The following is a 21,515-nucleotide window of genomic DNA, read 5'->3' on the forward strand; positions in this document are numbered from 1 at the left end:
TGCCACAAAGGAATCCCTTGTCTTGTCTGTCAGAGAGACCAACTGGAGTACCTAGCATCACTGGATCAAAACCTGAAGGATCGGTAACCCTGCTATTTCTATATATATCCTTTCTTTGTGAAATTTTCCTTTTTAAATAATGCTTTTGCTTCCCTTAGCCCAGTCCTGACCACTGGTAGGCAAGATTTCAAATCATCTCCCCAGTTGGAAGTATCCATGTTTTATGGAAATTTTATCAATTTTTTTTCTCCAAGGATTAGTATGATAATAAATTTGGCTTCCTGTCAAGAAAAATGCTAAGTTCAAAGTATTATTTCCTTCACTTCTAATTACAAATAAGTTTTACCTTTTATTGTGTTCCATTATACAATTTTACACAGTACCATTATTATTTTAAGCAACAGCTGAGCAAATCGAATTAACGTTTTTGAGCTCTACTTCTCAGTATATAGATTTACCTAAAAAAGTACAAACCAAGCACAGTGGTGCAATTTTCCAGGCACTTTCAAGTTGCTTAAATATTTACAAATATGTAAGCACCCTGTTTGAAAGCATGAAAATTTTGGTGTCAGGAAGAAAACACTCCACGTATATCAAATCTTTAAATTTTAACATTTGCACAGCTCAAAATATTCCTGAGAAGGTTCATTCTTGTTATCACTTTACATCTGCATGCCCTCATATCTCAGCAGCGTATCTTGGGGAACCATAACCTCTGTCACTCGACGTGCCACTAATCGCACAAAATACATGTAATGTGTTGCTCATCCAGGGAGAATGCATTGTGTCTTCTTGTAAGATCTGAAACGAAAGAAATCTGCATGTTTATCATGAAGTAAAGTAGCCGCTGCCCAAGAAGTATGTGTATATGAAATCGCAGGCATGTTTCAATTTATCACTGACACTTAGCTATTTAAAATGACATAAAGCAGAAAGAGCAAAGAAAAACATTACCGACTCAAGTCTTCAAAGCTGTATTACAAAGGCAGCATATCAAAAAAGCAGAAAAGATCTGGTTACTCATTAAGAAACACAGAAGGCTGTAAAATGCAAAATTCAACAGAAAGCGAGAGGTAATACAATCTTTAAAACAATTTTTTTAACCGATGGTCATAACAAGAGCCCTAAACAGTGGACTCTTGGACACAAGTTTATAGATCATCTTCTAAGAGTGGTTCTCAGGATCACTGTGGGACTTTTCAAACACGCAGATACCCATGCTCCTTCCCTGGAGACTTGGGAAATAATATTAAGCGAAGAGAAAATAAGTGAACACTTCTAAATACATACTATAATTATATAAGCTAATTAATACAGAAGACTTTTCTTGGAAATAAACTTCATAAGTATAAATTTTATATCCCATAAACATATAAACATACATATTAGTATAGATGTTTTAAAAATTATCCACTTTTTTTAAAGATTTTTTTTTGATGTGGACCATTTTTAAAGTCTTCATTGAATTTGTTACAGTGTTGTTTCTGTTTTATGTTTTGTTTTCTTGGCCGCGAGGCACGTGGGATCTTAGCTCCCCGACCAGGGATCAAACCCGCACCCCCTGCGTTGGAAGGTGAAGTCTTAACCCCTGGACCGCCAGGCAAGTCCCCCAAATTAACTATGTTGTGTGCTCAAAAGCAACAGAGATCTCATGCGTGGATTAGATAGAAGAAAAGAATAGCGTACACATCACATCCAACCTCTTTACTATGCTGTCCCAATTTAGGTCGCAAGCTTTCAATACTGGGTTCTCAAGTTAGCTCTGAAACTTCAGTATTAAGCCTGCAAATTAGTTTACGGTGGCAGTAATGCGTCACATCATTTGTGTTGCTACAAATCATGTCTTATATAAAGTCCGTAATAGAGAAATTTCCTCTTATAAGCATCGTAACTCATGACACTAATCTGAAAGCACAGGAGAGGTTTAAGAGATGATTGATTATCCACAACTGTCAGATGTGACGAGAAAATAGAGCATTCATCAAGAACAAAACAGACCAAACAGACACTACAATGGCCACCACCAACTCCATCTAATTAAGACCTGCAATTAATAGTTTCAAGGTGATATACATCCCTTTTAAAAAGTCAAAAGCTTGAAGAAGTTTTTAAAAGGACTCTATGTTTTAGTATAGTGCAACAGATTACATTGAAAAGGGCCAAGGATATCCAGGCCGTATCTTTTTTGTCAAGTAATCATTTATGGAGCTCATAGATAATTCACACTGCAATGCACAGCTATATTTTATCTTATTTTGTATTATTATGTTTTCCTTTGGGAAATAACATGTCTCAAAGTGTATGACTAAAAAAAGGCTCTCTTTTATATGAGAATCTAATAGGAAATATTGACTTACAAAAAAAAATTCACTATAAAGTCAACATTTGCCCAAAGTAAGGCACACCTGAATATGAGGCGTTATGACAGTACAGCGTGCGTAAATATAAACCAATAGAAGCTACGATTTTTCTTGGTTAGCTATCAATATATAATATCAAAGGTCTAAAATACTGGTCCCTAGAACTAAACAAGATAGCCATGGTTCATGGAAATTAAATGAGAGAGACAGGTGGGAAATAAGACAGCAGATTTGTAAAATCCACACTTGACGGTGTTAAAAAAGATGAGAGGCCCAAAATGGAGTCACTTGCGCTAAGCCCACGTCACCTGAGACTTAATACCTAAGCTAATTGCAGTTTCAGCCTTTTCTAGGCAGGTAATCTTAAGCAGTCAAGAAAGTATGTGTATTACTTTCAGTCTGGAATTACCTGGTCGGCACTGGTGAGGTACTCCACCTGACAGACCCTTGCTGTGCCCCGTAGGAAGGCGACCTTGCCTGAAAGAATCAGCTCTTTTCTAGAGTAACTTCCTTGTCCTGCCTCGTTCTACCTGTAAAAGTCTTCCATTTTGTCAAACTCTTCGGAGCTCCTTTCTGTCTGCTGGACGGGATGCTGCCCGACTCATGAATCACCGAATAAAGCCAAGATCTTTAAAATTTACTCAGTTGAACTTTTTTTTTTTAAACACGGGAAAAAATAACTTTATAAAACTACTACTCTAAATATCTTGATCACAGTAATAGCAGTGAATTGAACGATTTGCTTTCAAGTTGAATAAATTAGAGCTCAATGCTAGGTCATACGGTTGCATGCAAATTACATAACTGTAATATAATACACATTGGCTTAAAATGATGTAAGTGTTTTATATCTTTTGTGAAGGAGGAGTTTTTGCTGTTTTTTCCTATGGACTATGGAGAACAAAACGCCATCAACTGGACAGATTCTAGGAATAAATTATGTGGTCTTATTTGATTCAAGTGTACCCCAGAACAGTGATGGCGAAGTACCCACTGTACTCAGGGGCTGAGCTTGAGATGCAGACAATAAAGGAAGTGGAATGATTCCCTACCTTCCTAGCCCTGATCACCTGGCTGCTTTGGGAAGGAGGCCAAGATGGGCCTCTGAAGACTGAGCAGCAAAGGTATGCCTTGGAACAGTTTGCACTCACTCCTAAGCGGGCTAACAGAAGTAAACATGGCGAAAAGAAGAAACAGGTCACTGATTCCAGACTCCTCAGGCCAACAAAATTCCCAGCCATGAGAACGGGAGAGTAGGAGGAGACTGGGGTGACTCGTCTCATTGAACAGATGGGACGAAGAACGTCTGGCCGACTGGCTTCCCCATACTGAGAAGATGACCATGGTTAGAAAATTAGACTCCTGGTCACTCGGTGCAACCTTGGGCTAATGGTAACTAAATTTCCCCTAGTCCTTTCTAAGAGAAAGCGTACATGCTAAATTCAGAGAGGTAGAGCCTGGAGTCAACTAGCTTTTGTTTTCCTCGAAACATCTCTTCTTTCACCCATCATTACACTGCAGTTCTTTGGGAACTAACCACTATTTGTAAGTCTATTTGTAAGTACACCCTTTGAGTGATGGTCTCACACAGGGGAGTGCCAAGCAATCAATGAAATGCAGATACCAGGACAGATGAGGTTCTCCTTTCTGGGACCAGTGTCAAGAATGGGTTCTCTAAAGGGTTGTAGTTATCCTTGTTTCTTTTAAGGAGCCTTAGTTTCTTAAAAAAATTGAGAGTTTGAAGAGTTTCTGAAGCAAATACTTATCTTATTGGCTGTTTTCCTTAGTAAGGAAATTACGGAGACTTTATGATAAGCTTAACAGGCTCACGCACTGAGGGACCAGACCATCATGCTGTGACTTTTACAACTGTGTTGAAGATATTAAAATGCTTGAGTGACGGTCCATGTCTAGAGTGGTTGTAAACACAGATTTCAGGACCCTAATATAGGAATGACATTTACCAGGACAATTCAGGAGTACTCTGGTTTTAGGTAAGTGGGGATATGAAAGTCATAACCACTTAATCATGACATAATTTGGCTGTAAGTGGTGAGCAGATCCTTGCCTCTGTATTTTTCAGATTGTGTCCTACTAAGTTAGCTGTAACTGTCATTAACGCTCAGTCATACATTAAAATGCTAGGTTTTATGAAAACAGAACTGGCTGTATGGGTATTAAGACGATTCCCGAATTTTGGAACTCACTCAGGATCTCACCTAAATGATGGTATAGTTGTCCCTTGGTACCCTTGGAGGATTAGTGCCAGGACCACTGCCCCCTGCACAGATATTAAAATCTGAGGATGCTCAAGCCCCTTACATAAAACGGCATAGTATTTGCATATAACCTATGCACACCCTCCCCGATACCTTAAATCATCTTTAGATTGTTTATAATACCTAATACAACGTAAATGCTACGTAAATAGTTGCCTATGTGCAGCAAATTCAAGTTCTGCTTTTTGGAACTTCCTGGAATTTTTTTTTCAAATATTTTCGATCTGCAGTTGGTTGAATCCGTGAATGTGTAACCTGCAGACAGGGAGGGCCACCTGTATCTAGTTTCTTACAGCTAAGACAGGAATATTCATTTAGGGATTTGGCTACTGAGCCAATCATTTCACTTCTCTAGGACCCTTCTTGAGAGATTCTTATCCATGTTCATAGTAGATCAACTCAGACTCGCTCAGCTACTCGCTTCTAATGGCTCTGTGGCGCAAAGAACCAAATGATTTATTATCTGAAGCACCTGCTAAAGCAACTGTCAGTAATTGCTTCCAATTTCATTTGTATTACATCATTTAAATGATTAAAGAAGATATGAGCAAATTCTAAAATAACATACTAATTTCAAGGTAACACCTTTCAAACTAATAGATTTGTTAAGTAACTCTTTACGGACCCCGGATCACGTTCTCGTTTTCAACCACCCTAATACTTGCCTGCTCGTGAATAATGTCAGACAATTCTTTTACCATGTCTCTGAAATTTGACTTCAGCCCTTCATGGTACTCAATCTGATCCTCTTTAATTAGCCGCTCGTTTAGTTCCAGCGCAATGCTGCATGCTTGGATGAACTTCCTGTGGATGAAGATCAAAGATAGAGTTTTTCTTGTTTATTCCTGGAAAGTCTCACCGACAATTTAATATTTACTTTAACCACGGCTTGCCTACAAGGAAGATTAGAATCCTGTATTTTCACTGTGCTTTTGCTAATGCCATCTCCTAAGTCTGAAATATCTTTTTCTTTCTTTTCCATCTTTCTCTTCTGCTTTCTTACCTCCTTCAAAATCCAGCTCAAAACATATACCCTCTAGGAAGCCTACTTGCTCAGTCATTTACTTGATATGATATCAGCTCAAGTTGTGCTAACATTAGTTTACATCTGTAGATAATGTCATCCATTCAAAAATATTTTTTTTTGGTACTAACTATGCACCCAGTACAGTGCTGGGTGCTATAGGCATGAAGTATCTGCCCTGGGCTGGTCAGAGTTGGGACAGAGAGTTGATGAGTTATCATAAAAGCATTTTTCCATCACTTCATGTGTTTATGTTTAATGTCCATAATTAAACGGTAGGTCTCAGGGGACAAAGTACCTCACTGCCCACTTGTTTTGTATCCCTGTCATAGCAACTAGTAGAATCTTTTCATACGTGCCAGGCATTAATAATTATTGAATGAATGACTACTGGTTACTCTGTAACCTGAAACAGCTGATAACACAGAGACAGGACAAGTGACTGTTATAAGTCTGAAGCAAATGAGCGGATAAGCTATCATCTTTCTCCTTAGCCTATTTTACTCAGCTGTCTCTCTTATTCTGAGTGTAAACTCTTTTTATAGATGAAACAGATTTTTTTTTCCAATGCAAGAGCATTCAGACATGCCCTAGCTTAGAGGGATGCTCAGTCCAGACGAGACATCACATGCCCTAGACTGGAAGAATCCAAGTGGAACTAAGGACGTGGATAGAAGCAAGCTTATCCAGCCCTTCCTACCCTAAATGGTCTGAAAAGCTGTAACATAAGGTCAGTCGGGCAAAGGAGGACATCACATAATGAATGTAGGCTTGTGTTTGTGTCACAATATCCAAAGCAATACAGTAAGTTGTCATATTTAATGTCTTGGGTCACTAGGACATTGTTAAAGTTCTGCGGCAAGAAAGAAATCACACATTTCCTTACTACTTAAGGTACCATTAGAAGGTCACTTAAATGTTGTGAAAGAGAACAGAGAATGTCCTTTTTTGGAGGGACATTATTTGGTGAATATTTTGGTTTCTTTTAAGAAGAAAATGGAGTAAAAGAATAGAGGAATAATCTGAAAACTACAAAGCACTTACCTAAACATGTCTTTCAACTCATTTACTTTCTTAGGTGGATACTTGCTAGCTTGACTGTCATTTAAGAAAGCCCTTGCATATGCTAACGGACCTGCATTTACCTAAATTACAAAAGGAGAAAAATGAGAGGGTTGTTAGAATACAAACAAAACGTAATTTTTACAATTCTCTTTTTAAAGAAAACCAGTATGTTAAAAATCCACACCTGAGAAACATATTTACTATTCTTACTATAAATTTATTTGAAAAAGATTAAAGCAAATCATCTGTAAAGGTAATATTCTAATAGGTTAGTTAATGATTTCCGATATGTAAATACAGGGCTTGGCTATAGTCAGAGGGATTTATGTTCAAGTCCTCTGACATAACACAAAATTTATGGAAACTGAACATAATTTCTTTATTAACGTAATCAAAAATGTACAGGTTTTTGCACTCAGTCAGGGTATAACAGACAATTACAATTAATGCTTGCTCTTTGCCCTTATGAAAGAGGAACGTCAAGAAACATTTAATACATGTTTAGCAAGCAACATACCTGCACTGAAACACAGCCCTGCAATTTAAGTTGGAGCTGAATCATGTCCACGTCAGCAGAAGAGCAAAGCTTCTGCAGCTCTGCAGTTTTATCTTTTATTTCATCAGTAGCAACATCAATTGGCTTTAAATTAATCTGCTGTTCATAGTTTATAGGGATCCTCTTCTTCACATATGGAAACGAGTTTGAAGCTATTAAATGTTAAGGTTGAACAAATGAGTTTTTAAGATAGTAAATCAAACAGGCAAATTAAAGAAAAAAATCGATTGTGCTTAATTCTCCCCATGCTTTGTCTGGAAAATACCTTAGGGACCAGATAGGCGCCTTATTACTGCAGGATTGAGGGAGAAATTCTCTTTATGAGACAACTCAGAGCAATCATGAATTACATACGGGAAACCAATGGTTTATAACGTAGCCATGTTTGTGCAAGCTAGTGACTGAACAGCAGAACAATGAATGATTAAAATTTCAGTTACATTTTCCTGCTGACCAGCTGCTGCTTGTGTGCATCAAAAAACGACCATGTCAAACAAAGAAGTTATGCCAAGTCCCACTTACTAGTCAAGATCGTACGGCGTTTGCACTGTTCTTCTATACAGCCTTGCTTTTTGCCTGATAATGTATAAGGAGCCTCAAAAACAAATCTGCTGATATTATGGTTTCTTTCAAACTCAGTTTTTCTTTCTGTGAGTTCTTTGTCATCAAAGTAGGGCTTCACATAAGTGACTTGGATATGAGCATATTTGGGATCAAGCTCTTTGACATTTACCTGTAAGGTAAGAAAGTTTTGTTTTTTATTCAATATATAGGAAAAGGGGGTACAGGTAAGCTACTAACTCCTCTGAAATCAACTGAGGACCACTGTCGCTGAATACACTGTGAGTTGAATACACACCTGGAAGAGGTCTTCGCTCTTTTTTCAAGGATCGTTTCCTTCTGATTATTAAGAAGTTACAGAAACCTATTTGGAGATTACAGAAACGTAGGCAGAAGACAGAAACTGTAATGCTACCACTCAGCAATGACCATTATTCACATTTTCATATATTTCCTTCCAATCTCTTTTCTATGCACATGTATTTACGAACCTGAGATCATGCTGAACATTGTTTTATAATCTGATTTCCTAAAAATATATTAAAGTGGCTTAACTGCACATCTGAATTCCACCTCTACAAAATATATACTATAGAGAGGATTCGGAGAAGATGGCAGAGCACCAGAAATCTATCTTCCTACAGGGACAACAGTTACACTGGCAGAATCTATCTGATGTAAGTATTTTGGAACTCTGGAGTCTATTGAAGACTTGCAACTTCCAGGGGAGGACCTGGACAGGAAATTACCTTAATTTTGAGTTTGGTCTATTTTAGCTCTTGGCACAATGGCCGCTATCTGCACCTCACCCCTCAAGTACCATGGCAGGCGGCGGTGCACATGTTCTTGGAACAGCTTGCGGGAGTCAGGATGAACAAGAAGGACCCTGTCTTCTTCCAAATATTGGGGATCTGTGCTACGACTGCTGACTGCTGATTGCTGCTTCTGATCACAGGGGGGCAGTCAAAGAGGCTGCAGGCCATTACTGTAGCACCTCTTCCCATTGTTGCAAGGCCCTCCCCCTCTGGCTGAAGTGACTTCCAGGGTATTTAAAGGACCGGTACCTTTTCTCCCCCTCCTCCCTTCATTTTCCTCCCTTTCCCCTCTTGGGAGCCAGACACTGGACACTAGGGCATTCAAAAGCAACTGCATATGTGAAGGAAACTAGAAAGTCACTGCACATGCTCAGGGGAAGGCACAGGCTAAGGAAAGACCTGATAAGTCCCCAGGTTTACACCTCAGGCTTATCCCTGGCACAGAGACAGCTTACAACAATTAAAAACAAAACCAAAAACCAGCAAACTCTGGGACAGAGAGAGAATCTGATTTCCAGAGTGATCATGTTATTAAATTCAAATGTCCAGTTTTCAACAAAAAAAGAATCACAAGGCACACAAAGAAACAGGAAAGTATGGCCCATTCAAACGAGAAAAATAAACCAATAGAAACTGTCCCTGAAAAAGACCTGGCAGCAGATCTCCTAGAAAAAGACTTTAAAACAACAGTCTTCATGCTAAAAGAACTAAAGGAAGTTATGGAAAAAGTCAAGAAAATGATGTACGAACAAAATGTCAATATCAATAAAGAGGTAGAAAATCTAAAAAGAAACCAAAATTTTTTTTCAGAGCTGAAAAACATAACTGAAATGAAAATTCACCAGAGGGATTCAAAGGCAAATTTCAGCAGGCAGAAGTAATAGTCGGTAAACTTGAAGATAGGACAATGGAAATTATCAATCAGAGTAACACAAAGGAAAAAAAAAACTGAAGAAGAGCGACAGAGCCTTAAGGAACCCGTGGAACATCATCCAGCAGACGAACATACCCATTGCGGGAGTCCTTGAAGGAGAAAAGGCAGAGAAAAGGACAGAGAGAATATCTGAAGAAATAATGGGTGAAAACTTCCCAAATCTGATGAAAGACAGGAAGCTCAACAAACTCCAAGAAGGGTAACTCAAAGAGACCCACACTGAGACATATTAAAATCAGAATGTCAAAAGCCAAAGACAAAGAGAATTTTGAAAGAAGCAAGAGATGAACGACTTGTCACACACAAGGGATCCTCAATAAGATTATCAGATTTCTCATCAGAAACTTCGGAGGCCAGAAGGCAGTGGACTGATATATTCGAAGTGCCAAAGGAAAAAAAAAATCTATCAACCAAGAATCCTATATCTGGCAAAACTGTCCTTAAAAGTGAGGGAGAGGGACGACTTCCCTGGTTGCGCGGTGGTTAAGAATCCACCTGCCAATGCAGGGGACACGGGTTCGAGCCCTGGTCCGAGAAGATCCCACATGCTGTGGAGCAACTAAGCCTGTGCACCACAACTACTGAGCCTGCACTCTACGGCCCGCGTGCCACAACTACTGAAGCCTGTGTGCCCTACAGCCCACATGCCACAAATACTGAGCCCGTGTGCTGCAACTACTGAAGCCCGTGTGCCTAGAGCCCATGCTCCGCAACAAGAGAAGCCACTGCAAGGAAAAGCCCGCGCACCGCAACTAGAGAAAAGCCCGTGTACAGCAATGAAGACCCAACGCAGCCAAAAATAAATAAAATTTAAAGAGAGAGAGAGGATGTGATTTAAAAACTAAAACAAAAACCACTGCCAAAAAAATCAACTGAACACAAAAGAAGATAGTAATGCAGGAAATGAGAGACAAAGAAGCTATGAGACACATAGAAAACATAGCAGAATGACAGCAGTAAAGTCCCTCCTTAATAATTAGTAATTAATTTAAATATAAATGGGTTAACTTCTGTAAACAAAAGACAGACATTGGGAGAATGGAATAAAAAAAACCAAACATGATCCAACGATATGCTGTCTATAAGAGACTCACTTTAGCTCCAAAGACGCACAAAGGCTGAATGTGAAAGAATGGAAAAAGATATCCCATCCAAATAGTAATCAAAAGAGAGCAGGGGTAAAGATACTAATATTGGAAAAAATAGACTTTAAATTTTAAAAGGTTACAAGAGACAAAGGAGGACGTTATACATTGATAAAAGGTTCAGTACAGCAAGAAGATAAAACAATTATAAACATCAACACACCTAATAACAGATCATCAAAATATATGACGCAAAAATCGATAGCACTGAAGGGAGAAATAATAAATAGTTCTACAATGATAGCTGGAGACTTTAATAGCTCACTCTTAATACTGGATAGAACACCCATGCAGAAGGTAAGTAAGGAAATAGATGACTTGAATAACACAGTGATCTACCTAGACCTAACAGACATATATAGAAAACTCTACCCAACAACAGAATACACATTCTTCTCAAGTGCACATGGGACACTTTCCAGGATAGACTATATGTTAAGCCACAAATAAGTCTCGATAGGTTTATAAAGACAGATATCATACAAAGTATCTTCTCTGAACACAATGGGATGAAGTTAGAACTCAGCAACAGAAGTAAAATTGGAAACTTCACAAATTGGTGGAAATTAAACAACATATTCTTTGAAGAAATCAATGGATCAAAGAAGAAATCACGAGGGAAATTAGAAAATACTTAGGTATTAATGAAAATGAAATCACAACATACCAAAACTTATGGGACACAGCAAAAGCAGTGCTACGGGGTGGGAGGGGGAATTTATAGCTCTAACATTTAACATTAAAAAACAGGAAAGGTCTCAAATCAACAACCTAATTTTACAACTTAAGGAACTAGAAAGAGAAGAACAACTAAACTCAAAGCTAGCAGAAGGAAGGAAATAATAAAGACTAGAGCACAGATAAATGAAATAGAGAATAGAAAAATCACACAGAAAATCGATGAAACCAAAAGTTGGCTCTTTGAAAAGATCAACAAGATTGACAACCCTTTAACTAAATAGAACAGAAAAAAAGAGAGAACACTCAAATTACTAAAATCAGAAATGAAAATGAGGACATTACTACCAATCCTACAGAAATAAAAAGGATTATAAGAGAGTACTATGAGCGAGTATATGCCAACAAATTAGAAAACCTAGATGAAATGTGAAATGAACAAATTCCTAGAAACACAAAGCCTACCGAGACTAAACCATGAAGAAATAGGGAAATCTGAACAGATCTTTAGTAAGGAAACTCAATCAGTAATAAAAAAATCTCCTGACAGAGAGAAGCTCTGGACTTGGTATCTTCACTGGTGAAGTCTCTCAAATATTTAAAGGAGAATTTTCCAAAACAGTGAAGAGAAAGAAACACTCCCTAACTTATTCTACGAGGTCAGCAATACTCCGATTACCAAAGCCAGACAAAGACAGCACAAGAAGACTACAGACCGATATCCCTTATGAGCACTGATGCAAAAGCTCTCAAAAGAATACTAGCAAACTGAATTTAGCAGCATATTAAAAGGATTGTACACGATGACCAAGTGGGATTTATTCCTGGAATGCAAGGATGGTTCAACATATGAAAATTGATCAATGTAATATTGATACACTGCATTAACAGAATGAAGGGGGAAAAAAACCCACATGATCATCTCAATCGACGCAGAAAAAGCATTTGACAAAATTCAACACCCTTTCATAATAAAAACACTCAATAAAGTAGGAATAGAAGGAAATGTCTACAATCTGATCAAGGGCCACTGTGAAAAACCTATAGCAAACATCACATTCAATGGTGAAAAGCTGAAAGCTTTTCCTCTAAGATGAGGAACAAGGCAAGGATGCCCATTTCACCACTTCTACCCAACATGGTGTTGGAAGCACCACTGAACTGTACACTTAAAAATGGTTAACATGTAAATGTTATGTGTATTCTACCACAATAAAAAAGATAGTTATCACAGTTCTATATTATAGTCATTGACATGACTTTTAATGGATGGATACGGATAAACATGATTTATTAGATCAGTCCCTCATTAACAGACTCAGGTTGTTTTCCAACATTTTGCTATTATAAATAATGCTCCAATGAACATCCCTGTATTTAAAACTGTGTATATTTTCTTCTGATTTATTCCTTAGGAAACATTTTTAGACGAGAAGTTGCTTAGTTAAAAGATTTACATGGTTTTGGGAATTTTGATACATACTACCCAACTACCCTACAGAAAAGATGACAATTCGTACATCCACAAGCAGTATTTGACACTGTTAAGAGTGGGTACTCTTGATCGCACTAAGCCTATTTTCTATGGAGGAAGGGGACCACAGGAAAGGAGAATGGTTCTATTTCAGAGATATAAAATTATAATAGTTACAAACCATTTCATAAAGAGTCTAAATTCCATGTTAAGAAGCTATGCTGCAGTGTCTCCATTAACTCCAGATGATTCCCAGGGCCCTCTTCTTTCAGTGTTCTCCCAACTAAATTTGACTTGTGCCTTGGGTGTTGGTGGCACTGTCAATACCCTTGCAATTTATCATAGTCAGGCCTTTTTGTGTTTAGCTTAGGAAAAATGGAAACAAACCAAAAAAACAACAAAAACCTCCCAAGAAACAGTCCCTACATCCTTTTTTTTCCCCTCCACATATACAGGACCCTAGACAAGGGAAAGTTTCTTAGCAACTTTTAAAACTTCTCCAAACCCATTCTACTTGTTATTACATGAAAATCTAAAAGCCTAAATCTAGAAATCCTTTCTTTTCTTTCCCATTAAAAAGCTAGATTTCTCCAGAGAAACTCAGGTGAGGTTAAGTATCTGGCTAAGACAAGACATAGAAGGAAAATTTAAAAAGAGGTCAAGACTGATTTTGACCTTATAAAATAAACTATGTATATGGTAAACATTCAAACAGTACATGAGGGTATATATGAAAAGTAAAAAAAAAGTCTTTCTTCCCACATAAGACTCTAGTCTCTCTCCTCAGGGATAACCATGGCTAACAATTTTGTATGTATCATTCCAGAAATTTCCTAAGCATAAACAAGTGCGCATATGTGAATATCAATTTTCACAAATGTAAACATCCTATCCATAATGTTCTGTGCCTCACCTTTTTTCTCTCAATAATATATCTTGATAGGTAATACCAATACTCATTATACGGGGGTAGTACCACTTCCTTAACCATGTGGATATTAGATTGTTTCCAGGTTTTGGTTATATAAACTCTGCAGCAATAAACACCTTTAAACATACATCTTTATGTGTGTATATCTATCTACAAGATAAAATGTTAAATGTGAAATTATTGGGTCCAAGGAAAGATACATTTAAAATACTCGAAAATACTGCCCAACTGTTTTTCACATTGTTTGTGCCCTTAAGCAAATTTTGTTCTTTGGCAAGTAAGAGAGTGTTTTTAATTTTCAATTTCACACATTAAGAAAGAAATAAGGATTTTAAAAGTAGCAACTGCTTATTATATCTGTTGCCTATGAAGAATGACTAAAATATTGTGCATAAAAATGTCAGGAGTCCAGCTGCCTGATGGTGGTTTGTCATTAGTGCTTGTTGGCCAGGTTTTCGGAGGCAGAAGAAAGTAGGAAACCGCATGTTATTCTGCAAGCCTGGCTTTCTATTAACTTTCCATTTATAGTATCAGTAGTATGGCAGCAAGCCTAAAACTTTCTGGCTATAAGGAGATAAAATTTTCTGTTGCCTTAATTCAATAAAACAACACAAAATAGTGAAACGGATCAGAAGTAGAGAGGTTCTGCCAAATATTCATGAATTTTGAACCTATCAGCACGTCTATTTTTAAATGTCGAAGGCATACGTGTAAGATAAAATCATCTCCATGAGATATAGGTAAGTTTACAAAGTGAAGAGATCATTTTCATAGTAGAAAATGAAGTGTCTTTACTAGCGCCACGGGCTTTTCACTCCGGCAATGCTGCCTGTTAGCTATTGAGTGCTTTGCATAGCACCATGCACGTCATGGTCACGCAGTAAATATTTCTGGGGTCTACAGATCCTGCACTGTATAGGTCCTTCCTACCTGAAAAGTCAGCTCTCATCCTGTACATACCCACTGTAACTAAGGACAGTCAGGCATTCCTATTGTGGCTTCCCGCGATTCTGTCTATAGGGAGCTATGCATTTCTAGGAAAGAGCCTCTCTTGCTGGAACCTTTCTCATCCTTGCCTTGGCAGGGCTAGTGGGATGGATAATCTTTAGATCAAGGCCCAAGGCATCTCTCCTAAACCTACATCACTGCGAATGTAACTAGTGAACTAAGGATATCTTAGAGTAAAATGTGTGTCCTAAGATGATTTTAATCATGAAGTATGAAATTGACAATCATGATGCCCAACAGCATTCACAATAATAGCTAACCTTTATTGAGCGTGCCAGCTTCTATTATTATTAGTGAATGCTTTTTTACATACCAGGAACTCTAATCACTTTCCATATATTAACTCATTTAATCCGTACAACAACTCCATGAGGAAGGCACTATTATTAACTTCATTTTACTAATGGAACAATGAGGCACAGAGAGGTTAAGTAACTTCCCCATGGTCACACAGCTAGCAAGTGGCAGAGAATGGAGATTTGAATCCTTCTTTCTGATTCCAAAGCCCCTGTCCTTTCTTTCACGATCTGGAAAGGCTCTATTTCCCATGCCTCTCCTCCACTAGCTAAAAAAGGAAAAAGTCAGAAGCAACGTACCACACCTGGAACCAATAAATATGTTACCTTGTCTGAATCCTGAATTATTTTGACATTCTCTGTACCAAATTTTTCACCATAAAGTTTAACAAGTCTCAGGGAAATCTCCGAGAGGCCGGTGAGCTTTGGCTCTTTATAGATGTACTCCTTCCCATCCTCTTCTTCAAAAAAAGACTATTATAAAGTTAAACATATGACAATTTATAAATAATATGAGCAAACAAAGCACTTAGAGAAAATCTACTAAATAATTAGCAATAATGTATTTGAAATAGATTTTAAATAATAGTACTAAAAGTCACATGCATATATTTTAACTGAAATAAATGAGAATTTTCAAACTCACAGTCATGTGAGCATATTATTGGCCTGAAGATTTCCACACTCGATTTTTTCATCGCCTGCATACTTACCTGATTTTTATTGCAAATCTTTCAGTGCTAGATATTAAATATACATTTAAGAAACTTAACAAAAAATGAAACTGGAGGAAACATTCAAATTTTATATGTTGTTCTCTGACCTAGTGGATTTAGATATGGGAACCAAAGTGAACTTTACACTTACAAACGAGGCTTCCTGCTGTTGTGACAGGTGCTCTATCTAGACAGAATCCTAGAGCCAATAACTGCTGCTACAGTAATCACTCAAAGGTGAATGTTTAAAAAGGAAAACAACTTTATGAACTAAAGTATACTTACTTGGCCATAAAAGGCAACTCTGAAGAAAGTGCCTAAAAGTCTTTTCTTTGTGTGCATAACCTCCAAAATTTTTGTGTAAGCTCCATGAAGAGTTCTATAAACTTGAGTAAGTTTCTGAAAAATGAGAATAAACGAAACAGCTTTGTCTTTTGGTTAGTTAGTAAATGTCTAAGATAAATGCACAGGAAAAAAAAAAGCAACACTAATTCCTTTGCAAAACGGTTTTGGTGGGGTCATTCACACTCCCCTCCCCCATGGTCATTATTAGACAAAACTCCTTAACAACTTTAGGTCATAGGGTAGAGCTTAAAATGGTCAAATAACACTGTATTTCTAAATATCATGTTTCATTTCATTCATATCTCAATGGTAGTGTATAATTTAAAAATACTGTGTTACTGACTACTTTTTTCTTATGTCTGAATTATTTTAACTGAAAGATAAGCAAAATGCTTTGCTTGAGCTCTTAGGTGGAGAGATGAGAATAAACAATCCATGCGAACAATTTTGGAGAAGAAAATAAAATGCAGACAGAAAAATAATAGTATAAGCCTGAGTGTGGACTCCTTTTATACAAGTTCACAGACGTTTTCAAAGAATATATTCTTCTACACATCCAGAAAAAGGGAGCACGCTGTGCTAAGAACATTATCAAGAATGTGGAAAGACAACCTACAGAACAGGAGAAAATATTTGTAAACCACAGATAAGTTTTCATATCCAGAAAATATAAAGAACTCCCACAATTCAACAACAAAAAGACAAAAACCTAATTTAAAAGTGAGCAAAGGACTTGAATAGACATTTCTCCAAAGAATATATATAAACGGCCAACAAGGCCATGAAAAGATGTTCAAAATCACTGGTCATTAGGAAATACAAATCAAAACCACAATGTGACCCCACTTCACAGCCACTAGGATGGCTGTAATAAGAAACCAAAAATAAGTGTTGATCAGGATGTGGAATGTGTACCCTGCTGGTGGGAGTGTAAAAGGGAAAACAATCTGGTGGTTACTCAAAAGTTATAAATGGAGTTACCCTATGACCCGGCAATTCCCCTCTTAGGTATATATCCAAGATAAATGAAAACACACCCAGGGCTTCCCTGGTGGCGTAGTGGTTAAGAATCCACCTGCCAATGCAGAGGACACAGGTTCGTGCCCTGGTCCGGGAAGATCCCACATGCCGCGGAGCAACTAAGCCCCTGCGCCACAACTACTGAGCCTGTGCTCTAGAGCCCGCGAGCCACAACTACTGAAGCCCGCAGGCACGGAGCCCATGTTCCACAACAAGAGAAGCCACCGCAGTGAGCAGCCCGCGCACCGCAACAAAGAGTAGCCCCCGCTTGCCGCAACTAGAGAAAGCCCGCGTGCAGCAACAAAGACCCAACGCAGCCAAAAAATAAATAAATAAAATAAATTTAGATATAAAAAAAAGAAAACATACCCATACAGAAACTTATACATAACTGTTTACAACAGCACTATTCACAATAGCCAAAATGTGGAAACAACCCAAATGGATAAACAAATTGTGGTATATCCATACCATGAAATATCATTCAGCCATAAAAAGGAATGAAGTTCTGATACATGCTACAACCTGGATGAATCTCTAAATATTATGCTAAGTGAAAGAAGCCAGAAACAAAAGGTCACATGTTGTATTAATTTTTTTTTATGACGCATCCAGAATAGGCAAATCCATAGACAGAAGGCAGGTTAGTGGTTTCCAGAGGGTGGGGCATAGGGTGGAGAGTGATTACTAAAGGATATGGAGTCTTTTTCTGCGGTGATAAAAATGTTTTGAAACTAGAGAGGTGGTGAGAGCGTAACGTTAAGAACGCACTAAATGCCACTGAATTGCACACTAGAATATGGTCAATTGTATGTTAGTGAATTTCACTTCAGTAAAAAAAGGGGAGCACAGAAGCAGACATTCTTTGTCTAACATTCTTCCTATATTATTTTCTGCAGTTGAGCTCAATTTGAGGGAAGTTTTCCTTACCTTTATGGCTGCCACCTCTGACACTTTTCAGCCCATCCCATAAAGATACACTGAAAAATTACTTCATCTCATGCAGAACACTAAGGGATCTATACAGACCCTTGCACCCCTACAAGGGAATAGGAGTAGTTCCCCTATAGAACATGTTGCTTCCTTTAATGTGTAGGGAAGCTCTATTTTTCTTTTTTCCCTATTAGTCAATTGAGTAGCAAAATGTTCCCTGGGTTTCTAATAACCCGATCTTCAACCTAAGAGTAAGAGAGTGGGTAATTTGAAACGTTTACAAACGTTCTTAGGATGTAATGCTTTGAAAGAAAGCTCAGTGCCAATTCTTGTCTTGTCTCATAGGCTATTCTTTGTCATCTGTATGACTTAGATTTAATTATTTAACTCTTGCTTTTTAATATAATCACTTGAACTCCGCTATGATTTTTCAGGCATGCCCCATACACACCAAAGGCACGGCAAAGAGAGAAAGACCCAGAACCTAGGAAGAAAAGGTGAGTTTGATCGGAGCCAGTTTGGAACAGAGATTAGAACACTACACAGATGATATTAAATGTATGTTTTCACTCTTGGAAACTTCTTCAACAATGAAAGACTACTTGCTATATTTAAGGATAAACTGCTTTGCTTTAAAAAAAAATGGCTTGAATCCTAAATCATCCCTTCCCAGCACAGTAAGGGTATAAAATTATGATATGGACTTAGAGACTTGAATATAAAAAATTTCTGGGCTTCCCTGGTGGCGCAGTGGTTGAGAGTCCGCCTGCCGATGCAGAGGACGCGGGTTCGTGCCCCGGTCCGGGAAGATCCCGCATGCCGCGGAGCGGCTGGGCCCGTGAGTCATGGCCGCTGAGCCTGCACGTCTGGAGCCTGTGCTCCGCAACGGGAGAGGCCACAACAGTGAGAGGCCCGCGTACCGCAAAAAAAAAAAAAAAAAATTCCTGTTCAGTGCTGGTGGCAACAGCTGCTCATTATACTACTATTCTTTATTAACTACCCTTTATCAACAGCTTTATCTGGCAGACTAAATTGGAAAAACTCCTCACAGTGGGGTTATTACTATTATCTCCCCGACTGTCCTCTGCCAGCACCTTTAGTCTCACCGTCAAATTGCAAAGAATAGAATCATGCCTATCACTCTTCCTGGGCTACATGGAAATCCAACAGCTTTTTTTAGTGAAGGTTTAGTGAAGACGACATTGATTGTTTTCTGCCACGAGTGGAGGAGGAGAGACTGCTAGATAAAAATGTTTTGCGAACCACTGGTATAATGTAAATTTCAATTTATATCAAATGTCTGGTCCTTAATTTCATTTGGAAAATTTATGTGAACAGGAGGTAGGATTGTAATTTTAGGGCCTCCTAGCATTTTTTAAGGATAGTAACTTAAGACCAAAATAAAACATATAGGCCAATGATGCAAATGTTTAAATTACCTACCTCGAATTCTCGACGTTTCTCATAAATTGGAATGATCAACTTGGAAATTTCAGAAATTACTTCATAACGTTCTGCTTTCCATAAGCCATCCACACATTGTTCTAGCAACTCCAGCAAAACTTCCTGCATTGAGAGAAAAATGCAATCAGGAATTTGAGATAGTTTTAGAGCTCTGGGCAAATATATTTTGGACCATTTCAAGTTAGTAGAGAACAGAATGTACTAAATTTAATGAAATGCACAGAAGGAGTATAGTTGTGTGACTATATTTTTCTAAATCACATACTTGAAGTATTTGAAATTGAAACCATTCTTAGAAGTATGAAATTAATACTGACAATAGTAAACTACTATTTACTTTATCACATAATGAAGATGTTAACTGTACTTACAAATGGTAACACACTGAGAAGAAGTATTTTTAAAAGGGGATACATTGTTCCAAACTGAGGATGTTTAAATGTCTCACAGTCTATAAATGTCCACTAAGTCTATAAATGTCCATTATTTTTCCTATATATTGAAATTATATTTAAACACAATTAATAGAGTCTTAAGATAATTTGGCAATTTTCAAGCTGTTGCATCAGTGACAAAGGTGTTTATTAAAATGATGTGATTTTGGTCAACAGTGCTTCCTTCCTCACTGTTGGTTCTAAAATGAGTGGGAATGACAGTATAATACCACCTCAAGATAGAGATCTCTGACCTTGCTATAATAACAGCCGCTATAAAACAACCATCATGTCATGTTCTCAACAATAAAAAGATGAAGCCAATTACTCATGCTATCCGTAAGTCTTAACAGTTCGTTTCTATCTTAAAGAGACGAACTTCAGGCCTATAAAACTGACTGCTAAAACGGCTCTTCCTGTATGTCCTCTAGACAATTTTGAATTCCTCTGCTTCCTAAACTAGCTCTTTCACTTGTGTTTCCTACCTAGCCAGGGGTCACACCCTATAAACTCTTAGCTAGAAAACTAAGGGCAGTTTTGACTTTACCCTTTGTTACGGGTTGAACTGTGCCCCTCAAAAGGATAAGTTGAAGCCCTAACTCCCAGTACCTCAGAATGTGACCTTATTTGGAAATAGGGTCATTGCAGATATGATTAGTGGAGGTGAAGTCATACTGGAGTAGGGTGAGCCCTTACTCCAATATGACAGAGATATGCAGGGAGAACACCACGTGACTACAGAGGCAGAGACTGGAGTAACGGAGCCACGAGCCAGGGAACGCCGAAGATCGACAGCTACCGCCAGAAGCTAGGAAGGGGCAAGGAAGGCTTCTACCCAGAGTCTCAGAGGGAACATGGCCCTGCTGACACCTTGATTTCAGACTTCTGGACTCTAGAACTGTGAGACAATAAAATTCTGTTGTTTTAAACCATCCAGTTTCTGTACCTTGTTATGGCAACCCTAGGAAACTAATACACTCTCTTTCTTTACTTATCCTCTAATCAGTCCATCACCAAGTTCTGCCAGTTTTACTTCCTAAATATTTCTCAAATCTGACCCTTCTTCTCCATTTCTGCTCTCATTGCCAAGGTTCAAGACCTCATTATTGTTTTCTAACTGATCTTCCAGCCTTGGCACTTTCAAATCTATCCTCCACAAATCTGCCATAGGGTTCTGATTAAAATGCAAACCAGACCACATCCTTCTTCCCTTCTTAAAATCTCATGATGGCTCCCATCATTCGCAGAACTAAGGACAAGCTCCTTCATTTGGCACACAAGCCTTGCAGTGATCTGGCTGATACTTTTATAATATCATCATGCATCATGCTCAGCCTGGTACTTGATGCTTAAACAACGATGAGCTACTGGTAGTTCCTCTGAAGCACCATGGTGTTGCCTTAACTTTGTGCCTTTGTCCATTCTGTACCCTCTTGTCCTTTAATCCCTTTCACTTAGTTAACCCTTTAAGAAAGCT

The 21,515-nt window shown here is 38.1% G+C and overlaps 1 protein-coding gene across 6 annotated transcripts in view; it reads right to left on the minus strand.

The window, feature by feature from the left end:
• Positions 1-329: 329 nt before the first annotated feature.
• Positions 330-21,515, minus strand: part of DOCK11 (dedicator of cytokinesis 11) — a 195,015-nt gene continuing 173,829 nt past the window's right edge. For 5 of the 6 annotated variants that reach the window (XM_089904143.1, XM_089904146.1, XM_089904144.1 and 2 more), the window contains 8 exons: positions 19,584-19,706; positions 16,128-16,241; positions 15,454-15,600; positions 7,807-8,017; positions 7,246-7,436; positions 6,708-6,808; positions 5,305-5,443; positions 330-801 (listed from right to left, as the gene is read on the minus strand). In XM_089904143.1, the coding sequence (XP_089760269.1) occupies positions 679-801; positions 5,305-5,443; positions 6,708-6,808; positions 7,246-7,436; positions 7,807-8,017; positions 15,454-15,600; positions 16,128-16,241; positions 19,584-19,706 (1,149 nt within the window). In that variant the 3' untranslated portion in view covers positions 330-678. The remainder of the gene's footprint in view (positions 802-5,304; positions 5,444-6,707; positions 6,809-7,245; positions 7,437-7,806; positions 8,018-15,453; positions 15,601-16,127; positions 16,242-19,583; positions 19,707-21,515) is intronic. The other variant, XM_089904147.1, reaches the window with a different exon arrangement.

This window comes from Delphinapterus leucas, chromosome X (genome assembly GCF_059928025.1).
Source record: "Delphinapterus leucas isolate spDelLeu-1000000601 "Yukka" chromosome X, BTC_Dleu_Yukka2, whole genome shotgun sequence".
In the NCBI taxonomy this organism is placed as follows: domain Eukaryota; kingdom Metazoa; phylum Chordata; class Mammalia; order Artiodactyla; family Monodontidae; genus Delphinapterus; species Delphinapterus leucas.